The following is a 24,360-nucleotide window of genomic DNA, read 5'->3' on the forward strand; positions in this document are numbered from 1 at the left end:
CTGTTGCCAATGAAACCATTCTTACACTCAATACACTACATTGCACGAGTATGTTCGCCCATGCATGCATTGTCACATAGGCAGATTGTGAGTCATACGTGCACTGTGCTTGTGGTGCTGATGCTTGTTGTGAGTTGTCCTTCAGGTGCCTGGTGGGGGCACATGCACAGCCTCCCAGCAGGGGCTACACCGATGATTTTCCGCCTGGCTGTCATGATTGCACTCCTCAGTCCGTTCTGGGGGAAGAATCGAGTTAGAGTGTGAGTGAGGGACAGGGTGTCCATCTCATCACCTACCCCTCGGATATTCATCAGCCTGGAGGACGTGGGAGGCCTTGGCGGAGTTGCCTGTCCATCTGACTGACGAACGCCGCAAAAGGCCAGACGCTTCCCGAGGAAGTTGTCTCTTCCGGGCAGAACTAAAAGAGCAAGAGAGAGAGGAAAGATATACTGTATATATATATATATAACAAATCAGGGAGAGAGAAAGAGGAAATATATATGAGATACAGCAGAGTGCAGAGGAAAACATAGAACAAGGCAAGTAGAGATTGAGAGAGAGAGAGAGAGAGAGAGAGAGAGAGAGAGAGAGAAGAAGTGAAGATAGAGAGGATGGAGAAATGAACAGGGCAAGGGGCAAGGGAGCGGTGGTAAGATAAGCATGCAGGAGGTGAGGATGCCACCTAATCCCTTTTCTGCAGACCCGTGGCATTGAAGCGGCGCAACAGAGGACTTCAATGTGGAGAGTTTGTTTGGCTACAGTCTCGTATATTAGATTTGCGATGACCCCAGACTTTCAGTTTGATGAGTGCAAATATTTTTGGATTCGTAGACATGCAGCCACATGAAGGTCAGTGTAGCTCCAGTCCCCAGTAATGACCCCGACCTTATGGTTGCGAGTTTAATTACTTGGAGCATTTTAGGGTAATTATTCACAGTTGTGTGAAGAGAGTGTGAATATGAATGTGTGTGGGGTTGTGTGTGTGTGTGTGTGTGTGTGTGTGTGTGTGTGTTAATGTGTTTGTGTGTGTTTTTGTGGGTCTTTGAGGGTATGAAGGATACTGAGATCTAGAGAGGGTGATATATAAATAGATGGACAGAAAGTACTGCATTTTTAATATCTTTGGGTCAGAATTATCTCTCAAAAATCACAGGAAATATCTACCTTTTTACATAGACTGTATAAAAAGATTAGCCGACTCATCGCAACCCACTCACGTCCTGTTGTTGCTTTGACTTAATTAAGTTTTTATGTGTCATGTTAAGTGTATATGTTGTCCGTCAAAGCAAACAAAATGGCTTGACTGGATTATTGAGTGCGTTGAGTTCATCTTTTGTATCATGCTGAGTGCTCCATCAAAACATCTGAAAGTGCACGTCGTAGCATTTTTTCAGGACTGCCTGGCTCACAGTATACACACACACACACACACACACACACACACACACACACCTCACCTTCAAGAGGACACATCTTACCCCTTTTTCCAGAATTTGAAATAGTTCCTTGAGGTCTTCATAACAAAATCTGTTATACTTTGGTCAAAGTACTAAAACGAAAAGGCCTCACAGCACCCTTTTCAACCCTGTCTGAAGAGCCCTTTTCAGAGTGGCGTCTTTGTGTGTGTGTTTTTTTTTTTCAGCAAGCTGCCAGACTTGATGTTGCATTGGCTGGCAAATCTGAATGGCTCACTGAATGTCATGTTTCCAGACCTAGGCAGGCCATAAACAAATTGTTGGGTTGGGCTATTTCCATGTTTTTGCATTGGTAGCCATCCCACATACCCCAAATACAAATGCAAACGCACATATGTGTCCCCCTCAGTGTTTGCAGTTGGATGACCATTTCTCCGGCTTTAAACCCCTTACAGTGATAAGCATGCAGGTTCCAGAGATTCTGGATTTTAGCATAAATCCATCATAGTCCCCCTGATCACATGCCCTGACCGCTGTCATTTTGCAGTCAAGCTGAAAATATTGACCTTAACCAGGCTGATTGTGTGTGGATTGGGCCATGGAGAGCTATTGATCCCCGCCACTGGGGCTGACTGGGGATGCTCTGGATTGCTGATTGATTCTCGTGATGTAATATAGCTACTGGATGGATGCTAAATTTACAAAAAGTGTGGGGGCGTTTTGAGAGTAACTGGGGCTCACGTCAGAGTTGGTGTAATATGTAATGCAGCCGTGGTTGATAACGCCTGGGTGGTGTTTGCTCCTCAAATTTTTAAACTAGCGATAGTGCAGTTTTCAATTAGGCTTCAAAGGAAATGGCTGTATCAAACCGCTCAAGTGAAGCTGTGTGCCTTTTACAAATGCATGCAAGAGCACTGAGAATCCCACTTTGGGAAAAGTCATGTCAAAGTCAGACCTACTGTAAGCAATGAGCAATTTTAATTATATGTCACATCTAAGCGTTATATATTCACTATGCATTGGTTTGTAATTATGATAACTAATAGAGTGAACAGTTTGGTTAGACCAGACTATGCCTTAATTCTAATAGCTTATAATTTGTGTTCAGTATTCTCCTATCATGTAGATGTGGTCTACATTGAGTATACTTTGTGCTTCATGAAATGAACTGAAATGGCCAAATCTGGATATTACTGTATTACATGTTTAAGTAAAATGACAGTGGTACTTTGCATAGTATTGAAATGACCTTAGTGACATCATGATAACCCAGTTTGTGTAATCAGACTGAACACGGATGCTCTCCCATGTCATTAATGCTTATCAGCTTAGTTACTGCATCCGTGGCATTCAGTGGGCCACAGCTCTGTTTATCCTCTGGGTTATACACCATGCGTGTGGCCAATGCCTCTGATCTGATCAGCTCTTTAGTCTCGTAAGTGTTTCTCTTTCCACGACTGTGGTGTGTCTGATTGACCAATTTGCTACTTCGCCTGCTAATAGTGCTTTTAAATGAGCATGTTATGTGCCGGTCGTATTTGGTTTTCATCAAAACATAGCTAATTTGTCTAACTTTACACACACACACACACACACACACACACACACACACACACACACACACACACACACACACACACACACACACACACACACACACACACACACACACACACAGAGAAGAAGGGAAACGGTCCACTTTGCTTCCAACTGTGTAAGTGCGTAGGGAATTTTTCTTCTAAACTGAGAGGAAACATATTAATGTTTTCATACTGTACTGCTGGAGAGAGAGAGAGAGTATGTGTGTGTGTGTGTGTGTGTGTGTGTGTGTGAGAGAGAGAGAGAGAGGGTGTGTATGTGTGTGTGTTTGAGAGAGAGAGAGTGGAGAGGCTATGGCAATAGAATGAGAGTCTCTGCATCTGTTTTCCCCTCGTGTAAGATGTGTTAACAAACCCTTGTATTCAGCGCCTCTCCTCACATGCAATATTAGTGGCTTCTGTTGGTGCCAAGGTTGAAAGTACAGAAAGATATTACTAAACAGGTAACAGATGGATCAACGCTGTGACCTCTAGCCATCATGTTTAAATACACTCCTCTCCTCTCCCTCTCTCCTCTCCTCTCTCTCACTCCATCCAATTCCACCATCAGTCATTTGAATAACTGATGAGAACTGCTGTAGCCGAATATCCTGTAGAATAGATGTGAGGAGGCTGCTTAACTAAGACCGGAGTCCCACTACGGTGAATTCTCCATTTTGAACTTTTAATGCATTTGACCCTCTGCCTTTCTTCCGGCGACCTTTTTTTTATCTCCCTTTACCTCCCTCTCTTCCTCTTCCTCCGTCTCCTCCTCCTCCTCCTCTCTCGTCCACGTCTATCTGCCCTCTCATCTTCCTCCCTGTCTCCCTCGTACGTTTCATCCGCTTGCTTAAAGTGCAAATCGAAAGGACCTGCCGTAGAAGAGAGTCGAAAAGTGCCCTTGAGACAGACGAGAAAGGAAAAGAAAGCAAGAGAGAAAAGAGAGAGAGAGAGAGAGAGAGAGAGAGAGAGGGAGAGAGAGAGCGTGAGATGGAGGAGAAAGTGCCGGTGCAGAGTGAAGCAAGGAGAGGAATGGAAAAGAGAGAGGAGACAAACAAGCCTGAATACAGAATGGGTCTCTGCCCTGTCCACTGGGAAAATCTGACAGTTTTGTTCTACAGCAGATGTACAGTACCCCAGTGTATACGTGTGTGTGTGTGTGTGTGTGTGTGTGTGTTTGATGTATGCGCCGAGATGACCGTTCCGAGCCTCAGATTGTTAGCCATTTGCTGTTCACTGATGACTCACATCCTGCTACAGGGGCAACCAGGCAACCATACGGCAGCTTAGCCCATAACTTCACCTCCAGAGAGAGCTGTAGGGGGTGGAGGGTAGAAGGTTATTAATAAAGGCAGATTTGAATGCTTAATTCTGTTTGCCGACTGTGTGAGTTTAGATTAGTACTTGTCTTTGATAATGACCTCATTAGGAAACTTACCAAAAGCACTACATTGTGTGTGTGTGTGTGTGTGTGTGTGTGTGTGTGTGTCTGTGTGTACGAACCAGAAAAATATAATCTGTAATTAGTTATATACTGTAGTTATAGCTTTATCCCTCATCCATAGTTATAACTTTACCCTTAATCTATGTTATACTCATGAGAGCACACACACACACACACATACACACAAACACACACATACATACACACACACATATGTACAACCCTCCACACTGGTGTCTCACTGCTGTAGGTCAGGGAAGAAGAGAACCTTGAAGTGAACAAGCCAATTCTACAAATCGTGACCTAATTAGGAAACTCACCAAAAGCACTACATGTGTGTGTGTGTGTGTGTGTGTGTGTGTCTGTGTGTACGAACCAGAAAAATATAATCTGTAATTATAGTTATAGATTTATCCCTCATCCATAGTTATAACTTTACCCTTAATCTATGTTATACTCTTGAGAGCACTGTGTCTCACTGCTGTAGGTCAGGGAAGAAGAGAACCTTGAAGTGAACAGGCCAATTCTACAAATCATGATCCTCTGGCATGTATCTATATGAATACAAAGAAACTAACGAACACTCTCAATCAAACCCCCCCCCCCCCCCAACGAACTCTCAATCAAACCCTCCTATCACCCCCCCTCCGTCCCTGGGCTCAGGTAACCAGGGCAACAGATCCAGGCCAAAGACCCCGCAGAACATTAATAGACTGGAATGAATTCCCTTCTCTTGCTCTATGCCATGGGGAGAGTGTGGAGGAGAGGAGAGGAGAGGAGAGGAGAGAGGAGAACATGGCAGCAGCATTCCCAAGTCTCAGTCTCTCCAAGCGGCTGTCAACACCAAGCCATCACACTTCTATTCTTCTTCTTTTTCTCTCCTTCATCCGCGATTCCCATTGGGTTTTGACAGTAGGTAGAGAGGCCGTGTCAGAACTAAATGAAAGTATTGATTTCTGTTCCTCGGGCTGCTCTGGCACCTTACCATGACAGCAGCGCTGTCCGGCTGGTGCGGGGTCTCGGGGGGGGGGGATTGTGGGGCTCATCTTCACGGCTCGTGGCTGGACTCCATCCTCCCTCCTGGGTCTCCGGGGTTACGCTGCCTGGGTCGGCTCATGGAGCTGCTCCATGATGTGGGAGTACAGTACTGCTGAGCTAGTGAAGGGGACACTCCCCTCTCCCCCTCCTCACACACACACACACACACACACACACACACACACACACACACACACACACACACACACACACACACACACACACACACACACACATACACACACACACAAATACACACATACATACATACACACACATATGTACAACCCTCCACACTGGTGTCTCACTGCTGTAGGTCAGGGTAGAAGAGAACCTTGAAGTGAACAAGCCAATTCTACAAATCGTGATCATCTGGCAGGTCTCCCACAGGTGTACTGACACACACACACAGACATTTGTTCTGCTGGGTTTCAAACCCATTAGCTGCCTGTGTATGGATGGTGACTCTGCTCTGATCGTTTTGGTGTGTTTACGCTGTGTTGTGTTTGTGTTTGCAGTGTGAAGTGTGCAGTGTGTAGTGTGTTGTGTTGTGTTTATGTTGTGTTGTGTTGTGTTGTGTTGTGTTGTGTTGTGTTGTGTTGTGTTGCGTTTGCAGTGTGTAGTGTGCAGTGTGTTGTGTTGTGTTGTGTTGTGTTGTGTTGCGTTTGCAGTGTGTAGTGTTGTGTTGTGTTGTGTTGTGTTGTGTTGTGTTGTGTTGTGTCGTGTTGTGTTTATGTTGTGTTGTGTTGTGTTTATGTTGTGTTGTGTTGTGTTGTGTTGCATTTGCAATGTGTAGTGTGCAGTGTGTTGTGTTTATGTTGTGTTGTGTTGTGTTTATGTTGTGTTGTGTTGCGTTTGTGTGCAGTGTGCAGTGTGTTGTGTTTATGTTGTGTTGTGCAACGTAGCCAGATGGATGAGTGTGGTGTCTCTAGCAGCACAACACTCTCTGCTCGTTATCAAACTCTGCCATCAGATAGCAGGAGATCCCAGGGCCATGCCTCCCTCACACACAGTCTGGGCCACAGAGAGCACCCACCTTCACTCTTATCTACTCATCCACATGCTGTGTGTGTGTGTGTGTGTGTGTGTGTGTGTGTTTGTGTGTGTTTACAAGCCAAAGAGATATTTACGGTACATGTAATCATAATCATAACTTTATGTAGAGCTTTATTGTTGTCATACTCTTGAGAGCACACACACACACACACACACACACACACACACACACACACACACACACACACACACACTACTCTACATCTACACATACACACAGTATCTGTGTACCCGTATTTATGGCTCAGTGTGTGTGTGTGTATCTGCATGTTTAGGCCTATGATGTGTGTGTTTGTGTCACATCAACCAACCTGTTATGCACAAATTCACTGTGCTTCACTTTGTGTTGTAGTTACTTTAGTCATCTCTCTCTCTCTCACACACACACACACACTCTCTCTGTTTTTCTCTCACATGGTTGATGGTTGCTTCTCTTGGAGTGGGACGGGTACCGGTGCGTTGCCATGGCAGCTATTTGGGCATGCTCTGTTTGTTCCCCATGCTGTAAAAAGTCGGCGAGCAGAGCCGAGCTCCTAATCCTCCCTGTCTCATTCATCCTCATCACTCCATCATCCCTCACTCATCTCATTTCTCCTCCCTCGCTCTCTTCCATTCCCACGATTTTCATCACTCTTACTTTCACCATCTCATCATTCATCCTCCTCTTCTTCTTCTTCTTCTTCTCCTTCTCCTCTCATTGTCTTTCTCTCTCTCTCTCTCTTTCTCTTCAACATCCCCTCTTCCGTGTTGTCCTTCAGACAGATGGTGCATCAGTGTATGTGGTCCTGAGAGAGGCAGAGATTAGAGTGAAAGAGATAAGGGGGAATGAGGGAGTGAAGTGGGGATGTCGTAGACAGAGAGAGAGAGAGAGAGAGAGAGAGAAGTGTGAAAGAGAGGGAGGGAGAGAGAGAGAGGGACGAGGGAGAGGGGTAGAAGACTGTTCTGATGTACATGGGGGAGCACAACAGACAGAGAAGAGACAATGGGAGTGATTAAGCATCAGAAGGACAAGAGTACAGTCTGTTCTCCATCCCTGCTCACAGTGATGAAACATATGGCGCACTGTAGCTCAGATGAACTCACACATCCAATGTGTTTTAAATCAGATGGGAGTTGGGCAGAGTGCACTACAGCATCTTCTGGTTTAGCAGGTGCTTTATACAGCCCTCCCTTAACTCCTCAGCTGTGTTAGAGCTGGATGGATACTCTCCCACTGGTAGAGTATCACACACCTGTAAGCCAGTGGAAAGCCAGTAGATGTGACTCGACTGTGAGGGTTTGGCTGCATTAGCTTCTCCCCTTTGGGCTTATTTTGACAGCTTCATTCTCTTCAAATCATGTTTCAATGGAACACTCATTTCAGCCATATAAGATAATGAGTGTATTCTCTATTAATAAGCGCACCTTAATGAAATGGAAGGCCACACAGACACACAGCACCTGCTGGCTTTTTTTTTCTTTTTCTGGAGATGTTTTGATTTTAGCATCAAGCTAACGCTCCCCCCCCCCCCCGCGGGCCACTCACCTCATGAGAACGTGACATTCAGATGCCTATTAAAGCTAACCTTTAGCTATCATTTAGCGCCTCCCAAGAAAAGCTACCGGCTGTAATTGTGTAATTTGGCAGAGACAGTAAAGGTTAATATTGTATCAAAGCAGGGAACGGCCGTTGGTGGGGAGTTGTGTTTGACCTGGGAGAGGGAGAGATACACAGTTGTGTCCTGCCTGCGTCAGTCTTTCCTTTTTGTGTTTGTTTCCCTGCAGTCTTTTTCTCTCTCTTTCAGTCTCTCTTTCCCTTGCTCCCTCCCTCCTACTTGGCCTCCTCCCTCCCTTCTTCTCTGTACATATAAAATCTCCACTGAGGCGATGACTGCTCATTCTCCCCTCCAGTGGAGAGGGAGACAGGTGTGTTAGGAGGGCACACACACACACACACTACACACACACACACACACACTACACACACACACACACATACAGTACACACACACACATACATACACTCTCTCTCTCTCACACACACACACACACACACACATACCTCCCTGTTTAAATGTTGACAGGCTCTCATGCGGTCGAGCACCCCCCCTCCATACATTACTGCCACTTTACCTTTGTCCCTAACAACAAGGCTCCTTATTGGCAACAAACACATACCAGCCAACCTCACACTCTTCTCCATATAACTTTAATGGGCGATAAACCCGGTCATTAGCCCTAATAAATCAGATCTACGAGATGATAAATATGATTCTTCAGCGCTACGCTAACTTCCCCAGGCTTCGTGACTGGCCGCGTTAGCTCCTGCAATTGTAAAGTTTTACTCCGGGCTCAGCACTTTTATGCGGTGCTCAGTGGCGCTGTAAAGCTGGAGGAGGGCGCGGGCGGCTGGACGGCTCCCTGGGGAGAGGGGTTGCGTTTATGGCCGCTACTCTGGAGGTGGTGGGGTTGGTGCGCTGCGGCATCGGGCTGTCACAAGGAATAGATTTGCAGTGAGTGCACACACACACACATGCACACACACACACATACACACACATATATATACACACACACACACACACACACATATACACACACACACACGCACACACACACACACACACAAAGTGTATGTACACATGTTCACAGGGGTTGGATAGAATACTTGCATTATTAGATGTGGACCTAGCCCGGTTGAAACCAGACCCTTCTCAGTCATAACTGAGAGTGAGTCTGTGGAAGGTTCGTTCACAGCCCATTTCCAAAGGGCGCCCCCAAACGGACGCCGATCAAAATGCCTAGGACGCAATAGGAGAGGCCAAAAACCAACCAGAGCAACGAAAGAGACAGAGTGACGGAAACACACCATTTGCAAAACTGTCTGGTTGTAGGGAGAAGCAGGAAAAATTAACCACTTTTTAATTAAACATTTACAAAGACATCGTGCCACACTGAAAGCTAATATTTTGTCACTAGCAATTTACATCTGCCCTCTGTCAAACACAATTGCATTTTCAGCTCTGAACAAAACCGTTCATGTTCAAACGAGCATTTTGTTTCATTCGTCCTTTCTGGCTGACCGGGACATATAAAGCAGGAATGGGGGACGAGAGACTGAAACGTTCAAAGCAATTATGCCGGAATTGTTTCAAGACAAACACTGAAGCATTCGAGTTATGCTCGCATAGCACACCAATTCAAAAGTAGCCTACCGGTATGTGTTTTCTGTCAGCTAGGCCTACGTGTCCAGCTACTATAGGCCTATAAATGAACAGAATATCAAACCGTTTTCAGTAGTCTACCACTGTTGCAGATATCACATAGGTATCCCTTACATGTTTGTACAATGTTGCATATTCCAACATAAGGAAGAAGAAACTTCTAACTCCCTGTCTTAAACCATCGTGATCGCAGCTTCAAACAAGCGGCAGCAGCCATCGTTGATGTTTTTTTTTTTTTTTTAAAACCCGGCTTCTTCAACAGGGTGCACTATCGTCATTGTGTAAAGCCCGCCTCAAGGGTTCTGATTGGCGCCTAGATCTAGGAAAATTGAAAATGGGCTAGAATGGGTTCAGAATGGCCAGACGGACTTTCAGAGCGAATCTCGAATTTGCTGGAAGTACGTCTGGGTTTTTCCCAGGCTAATGTGGACCTAAATCTCATGCATGAAATACACACGTTTATTGTTTATTTCCACACCCACCCTAGTTACACTGATTCACTCATTATATCAATTATATCACTCAAATTCAGGCAGAATTATGTATGAGTGACTCTCTCTACGTGTGGCGTGTGTTTGTGTGTGTGTTTGTGAGTGTGTGTGTGTGTCGTGTTAATGGTCCGCATTTCTACTCTTAGTCACACATGCATGGAAAAACACTGTTGCCATCTGTCAGCTTTCCCACAGGGTTGATAGTGATCCACCCATGAAGACTCTCTCTCTCTCTCTCTCTCTCTCTCTCTCTCTCTCTGTGTGACAGGGCGTTTTCATGGGTGACCGTCTTCTTTCTGAGTGCTTGAGAGGCTGGCACACCTACATCACTGAATGATTTGTGTATTCAAGATAGAATAGTAGTCTCAGAAGATGCAGCGTGTGGATGTGCCTTTTCATCCTAGAGCATGGGTGGTAGTGTTCTCTCTCCCTCCCTCTCTCTCTCTCTCTCTCCCTCTCTCTCTCTCTCCGTGAAATAATGATCTTCTGTGTTATATACTTCCTCTATATCTTCTCTTTTCTCTTCTGTAGCAGCATGTATCCTGGGCCATTTAGAGGGGAAAGACAGACAAACAGACAGACAGACAGACAGACAGGGAGACAGAGAGAGGTAGGATGGGGGTGGTATGGGTTTATGGGAGAAAACAAAAGTAAAATCCCCCAGACTAGGTGCAGAATTGACTCTATCGACTCACGCACAGAGACACACAGAGACAAGGACTGTGGATTAAAGAACATAAAGAGTTCCGCATCCTGGGAGCCTTGAGCAGGGCCGGGCCAGGCTGGGAAGGAGAGGCCCCTGAGCCTTGGCTCTAATCAATACTACGATTCCCACAATCCCACTGTGCCCCTTTGTAAACAACCGAGCAATCTAAGCTAACAAAATCATGTGAGTATTCAAAGTCAGGCATGCACACCCTTCTCTATTCTTTCCCTTATCTCTTCCTCTCTTCTTTCTTTCTTTAACTACTCCTCCCTCCCCCCCCTCTCTCTCTCTCTCTGTTTACCGCATACCAATTCATTCTCTTCTTCTTCATTATTTACCTCCAACTCAATTGTGTCTGTAGAGTCAGAAGGGTGGCGGAATGGTAGAAAGACAAGGATGGTACGTCAAGGTGAACTACAGCTATTTCTCCTCTTTGTCACTAGATCTTTTCAAATGAGTGAGTATGTTTGCAGAAATCAATGAAATTTCATCAGCCCTCGAAAATGTAACAAAACATCTTTTTGTCAGCCTCTTACAATGCTAGACACATTGTCTACAGTACTTAATATATGTGACCCATTACATCATGCAGCATAATGTGTGTCAGCTGTGAATCACTTGTAATGATGGTACTTAAAAAAAATGCTGACAAACATGCAAACAAACAATGTCAATTTAAACAACCATTTGAACAAACCCAGTAGAATAGGCTAGTTAGAAAATATTACATAAAAGGGACATGGAGTTATAATGCTCACAAAAAATGTGTATGTAAACAAATTACTAAAAGAACAGCAGTATACTTGTGTGTGTAATGAGTTGAACTCACATAAAATTAAAAAAAGTTTTTATATTACTGCTTAAGGAAGTCATCCCCTGCATCAACAATAATAATGCCTCTTTTTCAAGAAGCCTGCCTTCAAGAGCGCTGAACCACTGCTCCAAGTGTGAGCAGGGTCATCATTTATTCATTTAATCAGCATGTATCCTTCTCAGAATCCTTCACAGATATTTCTCTCTTCCATTTCTACAAAGGCGATTTCACCAAGCGCATGGCTAACCACGCATGTAACTGTCTGACTCTCCCCTTTAGGCAGATTTTTATTTTTCTCTTAGAAGAACAAAGACTTCACCGCACCACAGTGTGAAACTTGGGTTAAACATCCTTTCATATCTCACGCGCATGATATCTTATGCCATGGGCAGTGTCTGACAAGCAACCGGGCCATTCTTACTGGTCCGTTCTGGTTTGGAAGGGATGAGTTTTATGTAATTGGATGTGGACGCCGTCCAGCTGGCTGTCGTCCACTGCATGTGGGACTGCCAAAGGAAAGCCGCTCCAAGTGTCCAAATGCATGTAAAATAGCATTGCTCGGTCCTGTCAGTCACACACAGATACAGTATGTATACATCCCCCGGAGAATAAGTCCCCACAGACTGGGAGCTGCAGCTGTAGCCTCCCTGATCGAGTGTCCATTCGCTGGAATCAGACGACGTGTGTACATTTCTACACAGAGCAACTCATTAGTATGAGCTAATTGTGTACAGAAGGATTGTTTCACTCCCACAGGTTTTCCCATTATGGGATTTTTTCCCCTTGACCATAAGAGTAGGAGGATAGAATGGATGGATTTTTTTTAAAGGAGGGAAGGAAACTCTTTGAGAGTGTCTGATACATGTTGCATTTCACAGTGCATGAGAATCTTCAGCATAGAAGAGTTTAAATTAATTTTCTATCCATCCTTATGGTAGGCCTAAAGCTGATTTAAGCATCAGCTAGGAAGAAAAAAAGAATATTTATTGTTCTATTGGATGTCATTAGTAGGCCTATTTATGAAGACAAAAAAAAATCTCATGCAGTCTCATTTAAACAGACCTGGCAAAGGTGGGTAGATGATTTAGATGATGTTGCTGGCATAATGTGCAGTTTAGTTGGTTTATATCGATCATTAGAGTCTTGATTGCTGTGTAGGTGTTGTATGTTGTCAGATTTGTCTCCAGAGAAAATCTGCAGCTATGCAAACATTGCTGCGAGGTGAGTTCTAAACCGAGGGGTAGAATACTGTGCTTGACAGTATTGGTAAACTCCCTAAAGACGACAGTAAACAACAGTAATTCGATAACAAGGTTCCCAGATCTCAGGTCTGATCAAACACACTCAACTGACATGTTATGGATTCTCAGCAGGGGGAAACGGTTTCAGACTACTCGTCTCTACGCCGCAACTCACACCAGTGTGTGTCCACTGTTCTTGTCAAGTCTTTGAACCCCCCTCCCAAATATCGTTTGCATTAGCACTTAAAAGCTACGTTGGTTGAACGATAAAAAAGAGCTTTAAACCATCAACTCATTTTTAGAAAAAGAATCTATTCGCAACCATCTCAGCGAGAGGCATTGAATTATTCCCCCAAATGAAAACAGCTTTGGTTAAAATAGCCTCTCTGGTGTGACTGATGAGCATGTTTAAATATTTAATGAGGGATCTTTGCATTCATTAGCATGCTAGGGCAGCCAAGGTCAGGGCTCTGTCTGTAGGAGAATAGTAATGCAATATTAGCGCACCTTTTTTTTGCCCATATGAGTGGGTGCACAGTTAGCCACGCTTCTTGTTGTCATTAATCTTGTTTATCAGGGGTGTTTGACACCGGGCTGAGGCTGTGTAATGTGTGACTTATGCTGCTTGAATGTTAATGGATCTCTGCCAATGCTAACCCACAGGTGCCCCCTGGCTAAATGGTGGTAAACATGCACATAACTCATTTAACATTAATAGGGCTGTGCTATGTGATCTTTAACGACTGTTAAAGATAAATGCACTACAGGCCTACAGGCTTGTCTAGTGTAACTTAGACTTGTTCATCGTGATGTAGAGTTGCCTGATGGTTATAGTTATATAATGTTTTAAACAATAGGCACTGGTCTGAGCCAATAAAAGAGGCTCCCCTCTGTGTGTGTGTGTGTGTGTGTGTGTGTGTGTGTGTGTGTGTAGATGACCTGGAAATAGTGTTCATCAGTTTGTATGGCATGGCTAGCATGGCTATTGCCAACAACAGACAAGTATAAGACATTCTGTGTAACTACAGTGTGAGTTTAATTGCAGTGAACACTACAATATATTAAATGTCCACAGATATTTTAAAGGAGCTAAACTGTTTAAATTAGTGCATTTGGGAAGATTCGTATGAAAGCACTCCACTCACCTCTGTCTCAGTGCATTATAAATAATAGATAACCAAATGGTGGAAATTTAGTCAGTGCTTGAGCTTCAGTGCATAATTAAGGTTATACAGTGAGCAGAGTTTAGCCAGTTTGCTATGGGCAAAATCTGTTAAGAATATGTTAATGTTCAGTTCCAGCCCTAATTGTACAACGGTTATGATCAATGTAGCGCATGTGTAGCCTACATGTATTTACTTCCATTTACTCTTCTGTTCTTTCTTACTTTAGTTCACTTTTTCCTTCCACTTTTCTGTTTTTACTCCCTTCCTACTTTTCCTCTTCCCTCCTTCCTCCCTTCCTTCCTCTCTCCTTCCCTCCTCCCTCCCTCTCTTCCTTCCTCCCCTTTCTCTGTGCACAGCCTGTATTTATGGCCTCAGGTGAAATTGCTAGATTGCCCCTATACCCTGCTCTAGTGCCTGTGACAGTCTTTCATAACGCAGTTTGCCAAGAGCTTGGATTTCAAGTGAACGATGCTCAACAGTGTGTGTTTACATGGTGAGAGCCCAATGAATGAGGAGGCAGAACTCTAGGCCAGAGTGGGGAGGCGGACCGTGGGAGATCGGTCGTCTACACTGACAGGCTCTTTCACACAAGGCACCAGAGCATTCTCTCGCTCTGAAAAAAAATCTGGGAGAAGGATGTGACAGATAGTGAGAGTCAGTGAGGAAATTAAGAGATAAAACCCCTTGGAGTGTTCGGTTAGCAACCATGGCTTTGTCCCAGCCTCCAGCCTAATCTGAGACTTCAGCATTATGGCTTCTCTGCAGTGTGTCTGGAAAGACAGAGAGAAACAGAGATACAGTCCATGGGTTAACATTCTACACATATTCGGTCATACATAGGCTGTGGTCTTTGAAAGTAATATGACTGTCCATGTCTGGAGTAAGATCTTTGCCTCAAATAGGAATAGGAAGCTATTGGAGGAAAACGGTTAAAATGTATGTTAGTCCACAAAGCAGTTATCCAGAGGACCTCATTATTTCCAGATGATCTAGTTTTCTTATTGTTGTGTACAGTATGTGTATTTATGTTACTCTATGAGAGTGGTGGTGCACATCATTTAGCTTCTGCGAGATATCCCAGAGTGGTGGTGCACATCATTTAATAGGGAGATATCCCTGTTACTGTAATAGGCTAATAATAAGTCAGTGTTCCGTGTCAAACCAATAATAGGATGTAACTGGTGACCTGGCAACCTTTATGTAAACCTCAGTGTGAGAAAGAAGCGATGTCACATGCTGTGTTTGAACCTGCGACCCCTATCGTTGGCTACACTAGAGGGCTCAAGCATGAGTTGCTAGCATGTCTCCTCTTCAAGTGTCAGTGAGTGAAGTCTACACTCTGCGCAAGTCTGCTTCTGTCGACCTCCATTACATCGGAGTGTGAGTGTGACAGGGTGGATGTGCTCTATGGGGTGGGGGGGTCAGGGGGCTCGTGCCCCTGTAAGTCTGCATCTGTGGCGGGGGGATGGCTGAGCTCTGGGGCTGCCACTGCTTCTGCCATCCACGGGTGTAGATCTGCTAATGTTTTGTGTTGGGGTCTTTTTTTTTCTCTCTTCATTTCTCTTCATTTCTTCTATTTCCTCCTCCTCCTCCTCCTCCCCTCCTCCTCCTCCACTTCGCCCCACCCCAACACCCCAATCATCCCTCTGCTCCCTTCTCCCTTCAGTCTGCTGCTATAATTTTTCCTCTTCGTGTGTGGAATTACACGTCTCTTCCAATGAAGCTCAGTGTCAAGGCACGCCAGCAGGGGCTGTGTGTGTGTGTGTGTGTGTGTGTGTGTGTGTGTGTGTGTGTGTGTGTGTGTGTGTGTGTGTGTGTGTGTGTGTGTGTTTATGTGCGTGTGGTTGGGTGTGTGTATGTCTGTGTGTGTGTGTGAGAGAGTAAAGTGTGTGTGCAAGGGTATTGGTGTGACAGTGTATGTGTGTGAGAGATGTGTGAATGTGTCACAGCTGCCTGTGGCAACAACACAATCTCATTATCGCACATGGGGTGTTTGAGTTTGTATATATGAATTGCACTGGAAAACGCACCCTGTGTCCCTGTGTGTATTGTGTGTGTGTGTCTCTGTGTGTGTCTTGTGTGAGTCAGTGCGCAACCATCTGCATGTGTGTGTGTGCGCTTGTAAGAGTGTGATAATGTTGGAATCACATTAATAATGCATACTCCCCTGCTTTGAGTTGGATTCTCTGCAGCTCGCACACACAAAAAAACTAATGACTTCCCTATTTCTTTTCTCTCTTTGTGTTGTCTCCCATGCTCTCAAACGAAGGAGGTTGAGGTAAGTTATTTATCCACTATTGATGTAATTCATTTGGCGTGGCTAATGGACTGTTGATTTGAGTCCAGAGACGGGAGATGAGCTCAGGAGAGGTTGGGCGCCTCGGGAAGAGGCTGATAGGCCGGCCCCATATCAGACTGGACCACAAAGCTCCTTTTTCATTCACTTTTAGTGCTTTGGTATCCAAATAGGAGGTGCATGTCTGTGCTTTCTGTGTGTTGTTTTGTGTCTGTGTATGTTTTTTTAGGGAAGGAATCATGTCCTTTTGTGTGTGTGTGTGTGTGTGTGTGTGTGTGTGTGCGTGCGTATGCGTGTGTGTCTTTCCTTTCCCTCTGTATTGTGTGTTTGTAGATTCTCTAACACTCTGTACTATTGGTTTGTGTCTGTGTATGTTTTTTTTGGGAAGGAATCATGTCCTTTTGTGTGTGTGTGTGTGTGTGTGTGTGTGTGTGTGTGTGTGTGTGTGTGTGTGTGTGTGTCTGTGTGTGTCTTTCCTTTCCCTCTGTATTGTGTGTTTGTAGATTCTCTGGCACTAAACGGTTGTAAATTCTCATTTAGCTCTCTATGTGTGTCCCTCTTATACTCACTTAGGTCCTGTCTTTATTCCCCCTTAGTTCCCGTAGTCTTTCCTCTCTGTGGTGCTTGAGTCTGTCCATTCTCCCAGCACCCACCTACCCAGCCGCCTCTATCCTCTCTCCCACACTCCACTCACTCCGTCCCCTGCCCTCCTCACTGGCTAATCAGCCAGTCCTATTATTTAATGGAGGAGAGGGAACGGTGCACTTTAAGTGTGTCAGTGTTTGCGTGGGTCTTGGTGTGTGCATGTGTTTGTGTGTGTGTTTGTGGATGTGTGCCTGTATGTGTGTGTGTTTATGTGTTTGTATCCAACAGACAAAAGCACGTCGACTGCTGACTCAAAACCCCTGAGAAGGCATTTTAATAGCCAGCAATTCATTTTTTCTTTTGCATCCCACATGAAGTGATTTAAGGATAACAATCAATAATGCATCTAGCTCAGTCTCACCATCAGAGGTGAACAAGTGACACTGTGTTTATGAGGTTAATTAAAGTTTAACTGTGTGTGACTGGAGGGATTTAGTTTCGACCATGCCGTGTGTGTGTGTGTGTGTGTGTGTGTGTGTGTGTGTGTTTAGCTCCATAACTCTCTCCTTTCGCCCCCTCACACTGTATTTGTATCATCTTACATTGGCGACTCCATCATCCAGAGCCACTCACAGCACATGGAAGCTGTAATAATAATAATAATAATAATAATACGCTTTATTTGTATAGCACCTTTCATACACAGAATGCAGCTCAAAGTGCTTTACATTTGGAACATTTAGCACAATAATAAGAAAGATAGTAGAAGAAGAAAATAGCCAACAATAACCAAGCTGTATTTTTTTACATATTCGAACGGCTTGGGAGTTGAACTGATGACTAGTGGTGCTTGTCACAGCCGCTCTGTCTGGGCCTGCACTCTGATATCCATCAGCACAGCAATGGGAAAGACACAAAGAAACAGATGTGAATGACAACAGAAGCCCAGATAGCGACAGTGTCAAGAGATGTGCACAGATAAGAGCAGAGAGAGAGGTAGAGAGAGAGGTAGAGAGAGAAAGAGAGAGAGAGAGAGAGAGAGAGAGAGAGAGGGGGGGGAGAGTGGTAGAGAGAGAGAAAGAGAAAGGGGCAACAGACAGAGTTGAACAGCAGGGCATGACAAACAAAATGAATACGAAGCTGTTGTCGCCTTGCATGGCTCTATCTGAACTCTTTGACTTTGCTGATTGACAGGCATGGAGGCGGAGGGGGGTGTTGTGATAGGTCTCTGTGGTAAGAGGGGGGGCGGAGTTCAAAGGCGGAGGGGGAAGACTGGCCCAGAGGGTGGCTGTCTGAAGCCGGAGCTCTCTCAGCCAGCAGCACCGAGCGCAGCCTTCTTCTAATCCCACACATGGCAAACGCGGCCCAGCCACACACAGACAGGACGTCTGCCTGGGCGTCAGATAAAGCCACCAACTTACTGTGTCACTCGGCGAGACAGGAACAGGCAGGGGGAGCACAGAGGAAGTTGGGATCCTCGGAATCAGCCGGATCTAAGGAAGATGTGTTTTGACATGAAACGGTTTTGGCAGGTAGAATGAGCTGTAGTTGTGATAATCATCATGCAGTCGGAATTATATTAAATTCATTTAGCGTCAACACTCCAGCAAGCATGGTGGTGAGGATCGCCGTGATGGTGATGACGATGATGATGATGATGACGATGATGGATGAGGATGAAGATGAAAGTCTCTACATGATGTGCCGCTGGGCTTGTCTTTTCTGCTTTTCATCCCTTGTCCTTGCTCTTGAGCTGGTGTGGGCCAGTTCTGTCCGCTGCCGTTGCTAATGGGAATGGAAGAAGCCTCGCAAGTGCTCACTTACGAAATTAGCGCCCACTCACTCTTCGCTTCCTCCGCCACTTTTAATCTCTTCTCAACTGTCCATCATACTCATTCAATTCCATTTCAGTTCAGGATGCGCCACAGCGTTTAGACATTCTTACAGCACAGAGTATCATCTTTACCTTTTCCTCCACCCTCCTCTCCCCCCCCCCCCCTCCATCTGCTAATATTTGCTCAAGTTACCACACCACCATATGAAATCTGTTCCCTACTCCTGCCGAGATTAATTGAGCCCAATCCACTCTTGTTCAGACATGTTTGCGCTACATTATACAGCGACATGAACATAATGCCATTACCTCCACACTGCACTGCACATGCTGCTGAGAAGAGAAGCAAAAGCTGTTCCAGGCTTAGAGCAGCTAACCCAAGCTATGCCATATGCTTATATGCCTAATTGCTAATCGAAGCGCAGACTGCATTGGTATTACATAAAAAAAAGCACATTGCTTTGTGCAGCCTAGCTCGCAGTCGATGGCGGTATGTATGAAGATAAGAATCAGTGCAGCGAGTCAAACTTTGAGGCGCAGATATATCTCATCGGTGACTCTGAGCACGTCTGTCTGGTCTGTCTCCACGGGGGTGTGAGGTGCAGAGGTGACAGTCAGGCGGCGGTGGGCAGATAACTTTTGGGTATATCAGCTTCCCGCCATCAGATAAGCAGCGGCCTGCTCGCTGTCCGTAAGCAATTGACTGTTTTGTGTTTGTTGTATATATTTTTTATATATTTTTTCTGTTTCTGTTTGTGTTGTTGGTGCGGGTGGTGGTGGTTGTGTGTGTGTGTGTGTGTGGTGTGTGTGTGTGTGTGTGTGTGTGTGTGTGTGTGTGCGCACTATGGAAAAAGAGCTATATTGCCATATCTTTTGGTGTGCTTGTGTTTTTTGTTGCAATGCCTGTGCCACCTTATGTCTTACTCACTGCTTTCTTTTCTCTACACACTCACTCACTCACTCACACACACACGACGCGACTTGCCTTGCACGCGACGCATCACATAACACATTTACACACACACACACACACACACACACACACAACACACACACACACACACACACACTGGCCACTTACCTGCCCTTCTCCTCCTTAAGTGCTATCCGTCAATCCGTCTCTCTCGTTCCATCTCTTTTATAGACCTGTCACTCCACTATTATCTCCTTATCCCCCTTTTTTTCCTCATCTCTCTATCCTCCCCCTCTCTGGAACTGTGCTGACATACTGAATCACATGTGACACCAGAGTCCTACCTGCTCCTCTCTCTGCTGGCCTCAGTATATAACTGTACCCCTGTGTGTGCATTATGTTCCATTTACTCCAAATGCAGCCCATTTGAGCTTTTAATAACTCTTCTCCTCCTGCTTGTTTGTGCACAGGATGACTTCAGGAGCTGGACTCCAAGCAAGCCGGCAGACTCAGGTAAGGCTGGGTGGGGAAGAAAGGATTTTGCTCTTTTGTAAGTGGCAAGACTCTGATAGCTTGTGGCAAGAAGAGGGAGTGTGCTCCATATCCGTGGCCAAGCCGGCCCAGACAACCTCTAGGGAGCTGAGGCTGCAAATGAGTTGGGGAGGGGGGGGGAGGGCGGTTTGGTGGTTGTGGGCTTCCTCCTGTGGTGTGGTTTGGAGCGGAGTGGTGGGAGGAGGGGCTGGTTCATGTGTTCTTTCTTCTCCTCCTCCTCCTCTTTCTCCTTCTCTTCTTCCTCCTCCTTTTTCTCCTCCTATGTCCTCGCCCCCTGCTTTGCTCTCTGTCTGTGTCCTGTGTTTCTACTTCTTGATCTTGGGGCTCAGATTAGTCCTATAAAAAAGAGGGCCTCCAATCGCATGGTGGAATCTCCATTTCGCTCTATTGATCTCCCAGACTGCGGCAGGACCAACAGATCAATAACGCCAGAGAGAGGGGAGAAGGAGAACACAGAGAGAGAGAGAGAGAGAGAGGGAGAGAGAGGGATAGGAGGGGTTGAGAGAGAAAAAAAGAGAGAGAGGGATGGGAGGGGTGGAGAGAGAGATTGAAAGAGAGAGAGATGGGAGGGAGAGAGAGAGAGAAGGAGGAGCGAGGGAGGGAGAGAAATGGTGGGAGAGGAGGAGGAAGAGGAGAGAGAGAGATGGAGGAAGGGCTACTGGATGGCGATAAGAGAGACAGAAGATGAAAAAGTGTGTTTCACTTCAGTGGAGCCCATACCGTAGGAGCAGGTCTGTAATGGTGTATTATCAAAACATGGAACATCCTCCAGAGAGATAATACTCAGGGCAGCACGGGGCCGGCCACTGAGCACAACATTCATTACTCCGACGGCCTTGGACAGTTTGTACCATCCAAGGCGCCTCTCTCTCAGTTTCTCTTTCTCTTCCCACCTCTTTCTGTCATTCTGTCATCCCTACACACACACACACACACACACACACACACACACACACACACACACACACATACTCACATACTCACACACACATGCACACACTTTTACGCTCTCTCTCTCTCTCTTACACACGCACACATACATACTCTCTCTCACACACACACACACACACACACACACACACACACACACACACACACACACACACTCCTAGTCACACTCAAACCTTATGCTTCTGCACTGCTCTGACAAATTGCGAAAAAACTTTTTTTTTTACATCCCCCTGACACTTCTGGTGTCCTAGAGCCACTGATTTTGACAAATGCTCCAGTCTCTTACTTTTAGTGTCCTGAGTCCATAGGTACTCCCTTGCCCACGCATGGTTCCAGTTGCCTTATTATATAAAGGTGCCTGGGACTTTAGAAAAGTCTGTTTGGAAAAGTCTGAAGCAGTAACAGAAATGTAAGAGTTTTTTGAAGTATTAATTAACTCAATTTCTGTAATTAAATTTCCTTGTGAACATCTGTTGGCATTCTAACAGGATGACAACAAATATTTTAGTCTGTGGCACATTCAAAATCGCAACCATGTCTGAGATCAACACTGTAATTGGCTCTACAAAAAGCTGTGGCTTATTAAATTACATAGCACCATTAATAACCGACATGGTCTCAGAGAGCTTTACAGAACTCAAGACCTGAAACCCATAGAGTAAGCAAAAGGCAATGGTGGCAAGGAAAGCCTACCTGTAACCAAGAAGAAACGTGTGGAGATGTAGAATACATGCATACAGATGGAAAAGCAATGGCAACAACATACAGTAGGCCTATGGAGAATGTTAATGTACTCAGGGGTTGAACGTATGATTGTGACCATATTAGCACATTAGTGGGTAGTTGTGTATGGCAGAACTCTGGGCACAGCTGTTAGGTGGTAATGGGCAGTGGGCAGCAAGGGACGTTTTTTTTGGTGGGGTGGGGATAGCGAACAGCAACACCTCTCAGCAGAGTCTGAAGTGAAGAAGAAAGGGAATGTCAGCAGACAGGGAGGAGAGGTTGGCATGACACATGAGTGGTCCTTGGCAGGCTACGCCTACTGCAGCATAACTATCGTAACACCCCCAATTATCACCACTTTTGTTCAGAAATTCTAAAACAACGATGTTTTTTAACACTTCAAAATAACATTTACTAAATGAACCTTACATTTTTCAGTAGCCATAGTTGTGTAGATTTGAACAAAATCTGGTTTGGTTCTTAACGGGAGCATTTACTGCCTGAAATATCCGATTTTGTTTACCACGCTCGGAGTTATAGTGCTGGCCTGATGGGTCGCCTATTTACACCGTTTCAACGGCACATGGACGGTTAGACCGATAATTCTCGTTGTGAAATTAAAATTCCACTGGAGCTCCAAGCGGTTGTGTACACGCAGCCTTACAACACTGTTTACAGCTCCTCGAGTCACGGTAAAATGTCATTTTTGGTACATAGCTAATTTAGATACACCTATGTTGTGGGTGGTTGCGTTTCTATAGGAGTCTGCTGTCTTGATTTGTATAGAAATGGATATTAAGTGACACAAACACGCAAGACGGTGGAAATACGGGACCGGTGGAAATAGGGGGAGTTACGATAGGATGCTGCCCATTGGTACTGTATACCAACATGTGCTATACAGTATATATGGTATATACTATATATATATATATATATATATATATATATATATATATATATATATATATATATATATATATATATATATATATATATATATATATAATGTCATGTAATACAGTATGTAAAGATAGATAAAAGGAAAGATGTATAGTGCAGCGGTGTGCAACACTTTCATCTCAGCCAATTTTTAGCACCCTTTTTAACATCATGTCTTTATGGCTCATGCAGCATGTCAAAGCAAAATCCGCCAAGACATCATGAGCATTACATCAACAGTGACCTGACCACCAGTGACCTGACCACAAGGACTCACACACACACTCATACTTGTCTGTGGACGAGCCGCCTCGAGCACACTCGACCAGCGCAGCGATCCACCACTGCTCTGTGTTCTTCGCCTCGAGCAAGCTCACATCACATAACTTAAATAATGTGATGTTATTGCCGGCATTGAGATGACATATGCAGAATTATTCGGCACTGTGGGGATAACGCAGAGTGGCCAGAGTCAAATCTCTGCGTTGTGGCCTTCGGCGTGATGATTTCATTTTTGTATTTTGCAGGGCGTCCACGTCTCGCTTCATTCATTCCCTTTTTGGAGGCAGCAGTGTGTGTGTATGCGACGTTCTATGGACCCTTTCAAGAGAGTTCCATTATCAGCATCATAATTGGCCCCACAAGACTTCCGTTTTAACATTCCATATGTTATCTTAATGCAGAGGAAGTAGATTGGGGCCCAAATAGAATGTTCAAGCATTGTTTTTGTTTTGATTGTTGAAAGGGTCTATATGAGCGCTAACACCCTGACTGGGAGAGAGAGTTAAATAATGCACATACAGTTGGTGCATATTCATTTGCTGCTTTAGTGTTGCATGTTGCACCTGTACGACTGTTATGGACTCATTTGAATGTGAATGTAAATGGATGTGGTAATGGGCCTGTTATGGAGGACCAAAACTACAGAACTGACTGTCATATCAATGAGCCTGGCTGTGTAGTACTGTACGGTATGGCCAGGATGCAGATGTAGTTCTCTGGAGACTCTTGGTTTGAGGCTGGATAGACTGGGTGGCCGTTCGCTCTCTTCCTATCACTAGACAGGCACTGACCAATCATTGAGACAGACCTCTACTGGGCAGTAGACATGAAGGCTTTCTACTGGTTTCTACTGGGCAGTCACTGACATGAAGGCTCATGGTGATGTTTAATAAAACGCACAAGCTCGGAAAAGACTGTGAGGCATTGTTACTGTGCGAACAGACTGTGTGGTTGGCGTATTAGGACTCGCAGTGTGTGTGTGTGTGTGTGTGTGTGTGTGTGTGTGTGTGTGTGTGTGTTTGGGGACGTTTGAGGAGTTTGGCTAATGAGAAGACCGGCCAAGGCTGAGATCTGCAAGATTCTCCACTTTTGACAAACACACACTTTTTTTTTTAGTTTGATGACAAATTG

The 24,360-nt window shown here is 45.0% G+C and overlaps 1 protein-coding gene across 5 annotated transcripts in view; it reads left to right on the forward strand.

Moving 5' to 3' along the window:
* The window catches only part of spock1 (SPARC (osteonectin), cwcv and kazal like domains proteoglycan 1), a 196,357-nt gene that overhangs the window by 65,736 nt on the left and 106,261 nt on the right, over nucleotides 1-24,360 (forward strand). For 3 of the 5 annotated variants that reach the window (XM_048231445.1, XM_048231443.1, XM_048231444.1), the window contains exons 3-4: nucleotides 16,421-16,429; nucleotides 20,250-20,292. In XM_048231445.1, coding sequence (XP_048087402.1) covers nucleotides 16,421-16,429; nucleotides 20,250-20,292 — 52 coding nt within the window. The remainder of the gene's footprint in view (nucleotides 1-16,420; nucleotides 16,430-20,249; nucleotides 20,293-24,360) is intronic. The other 2 variants (XM_048231447.1, XM_048231446.1) reach the window with 1 other exon arrangement.

Source organism: Alosa alosa, chromosome 21 (assembly GCF_017589495.1).
Source record: "Alosa alosa isolate M-15738 ecotype Scorff River chromosome 21, AALO_Geno_1.1, whole genome shotgun sequence".
Taxonomy (NCBI): domain Eukaryota; kingdom Metazoa; phylum Chordata; class Actinopteri; order Clupeiformes; family Clupeidae; genus Alosa; species Alosa alosa.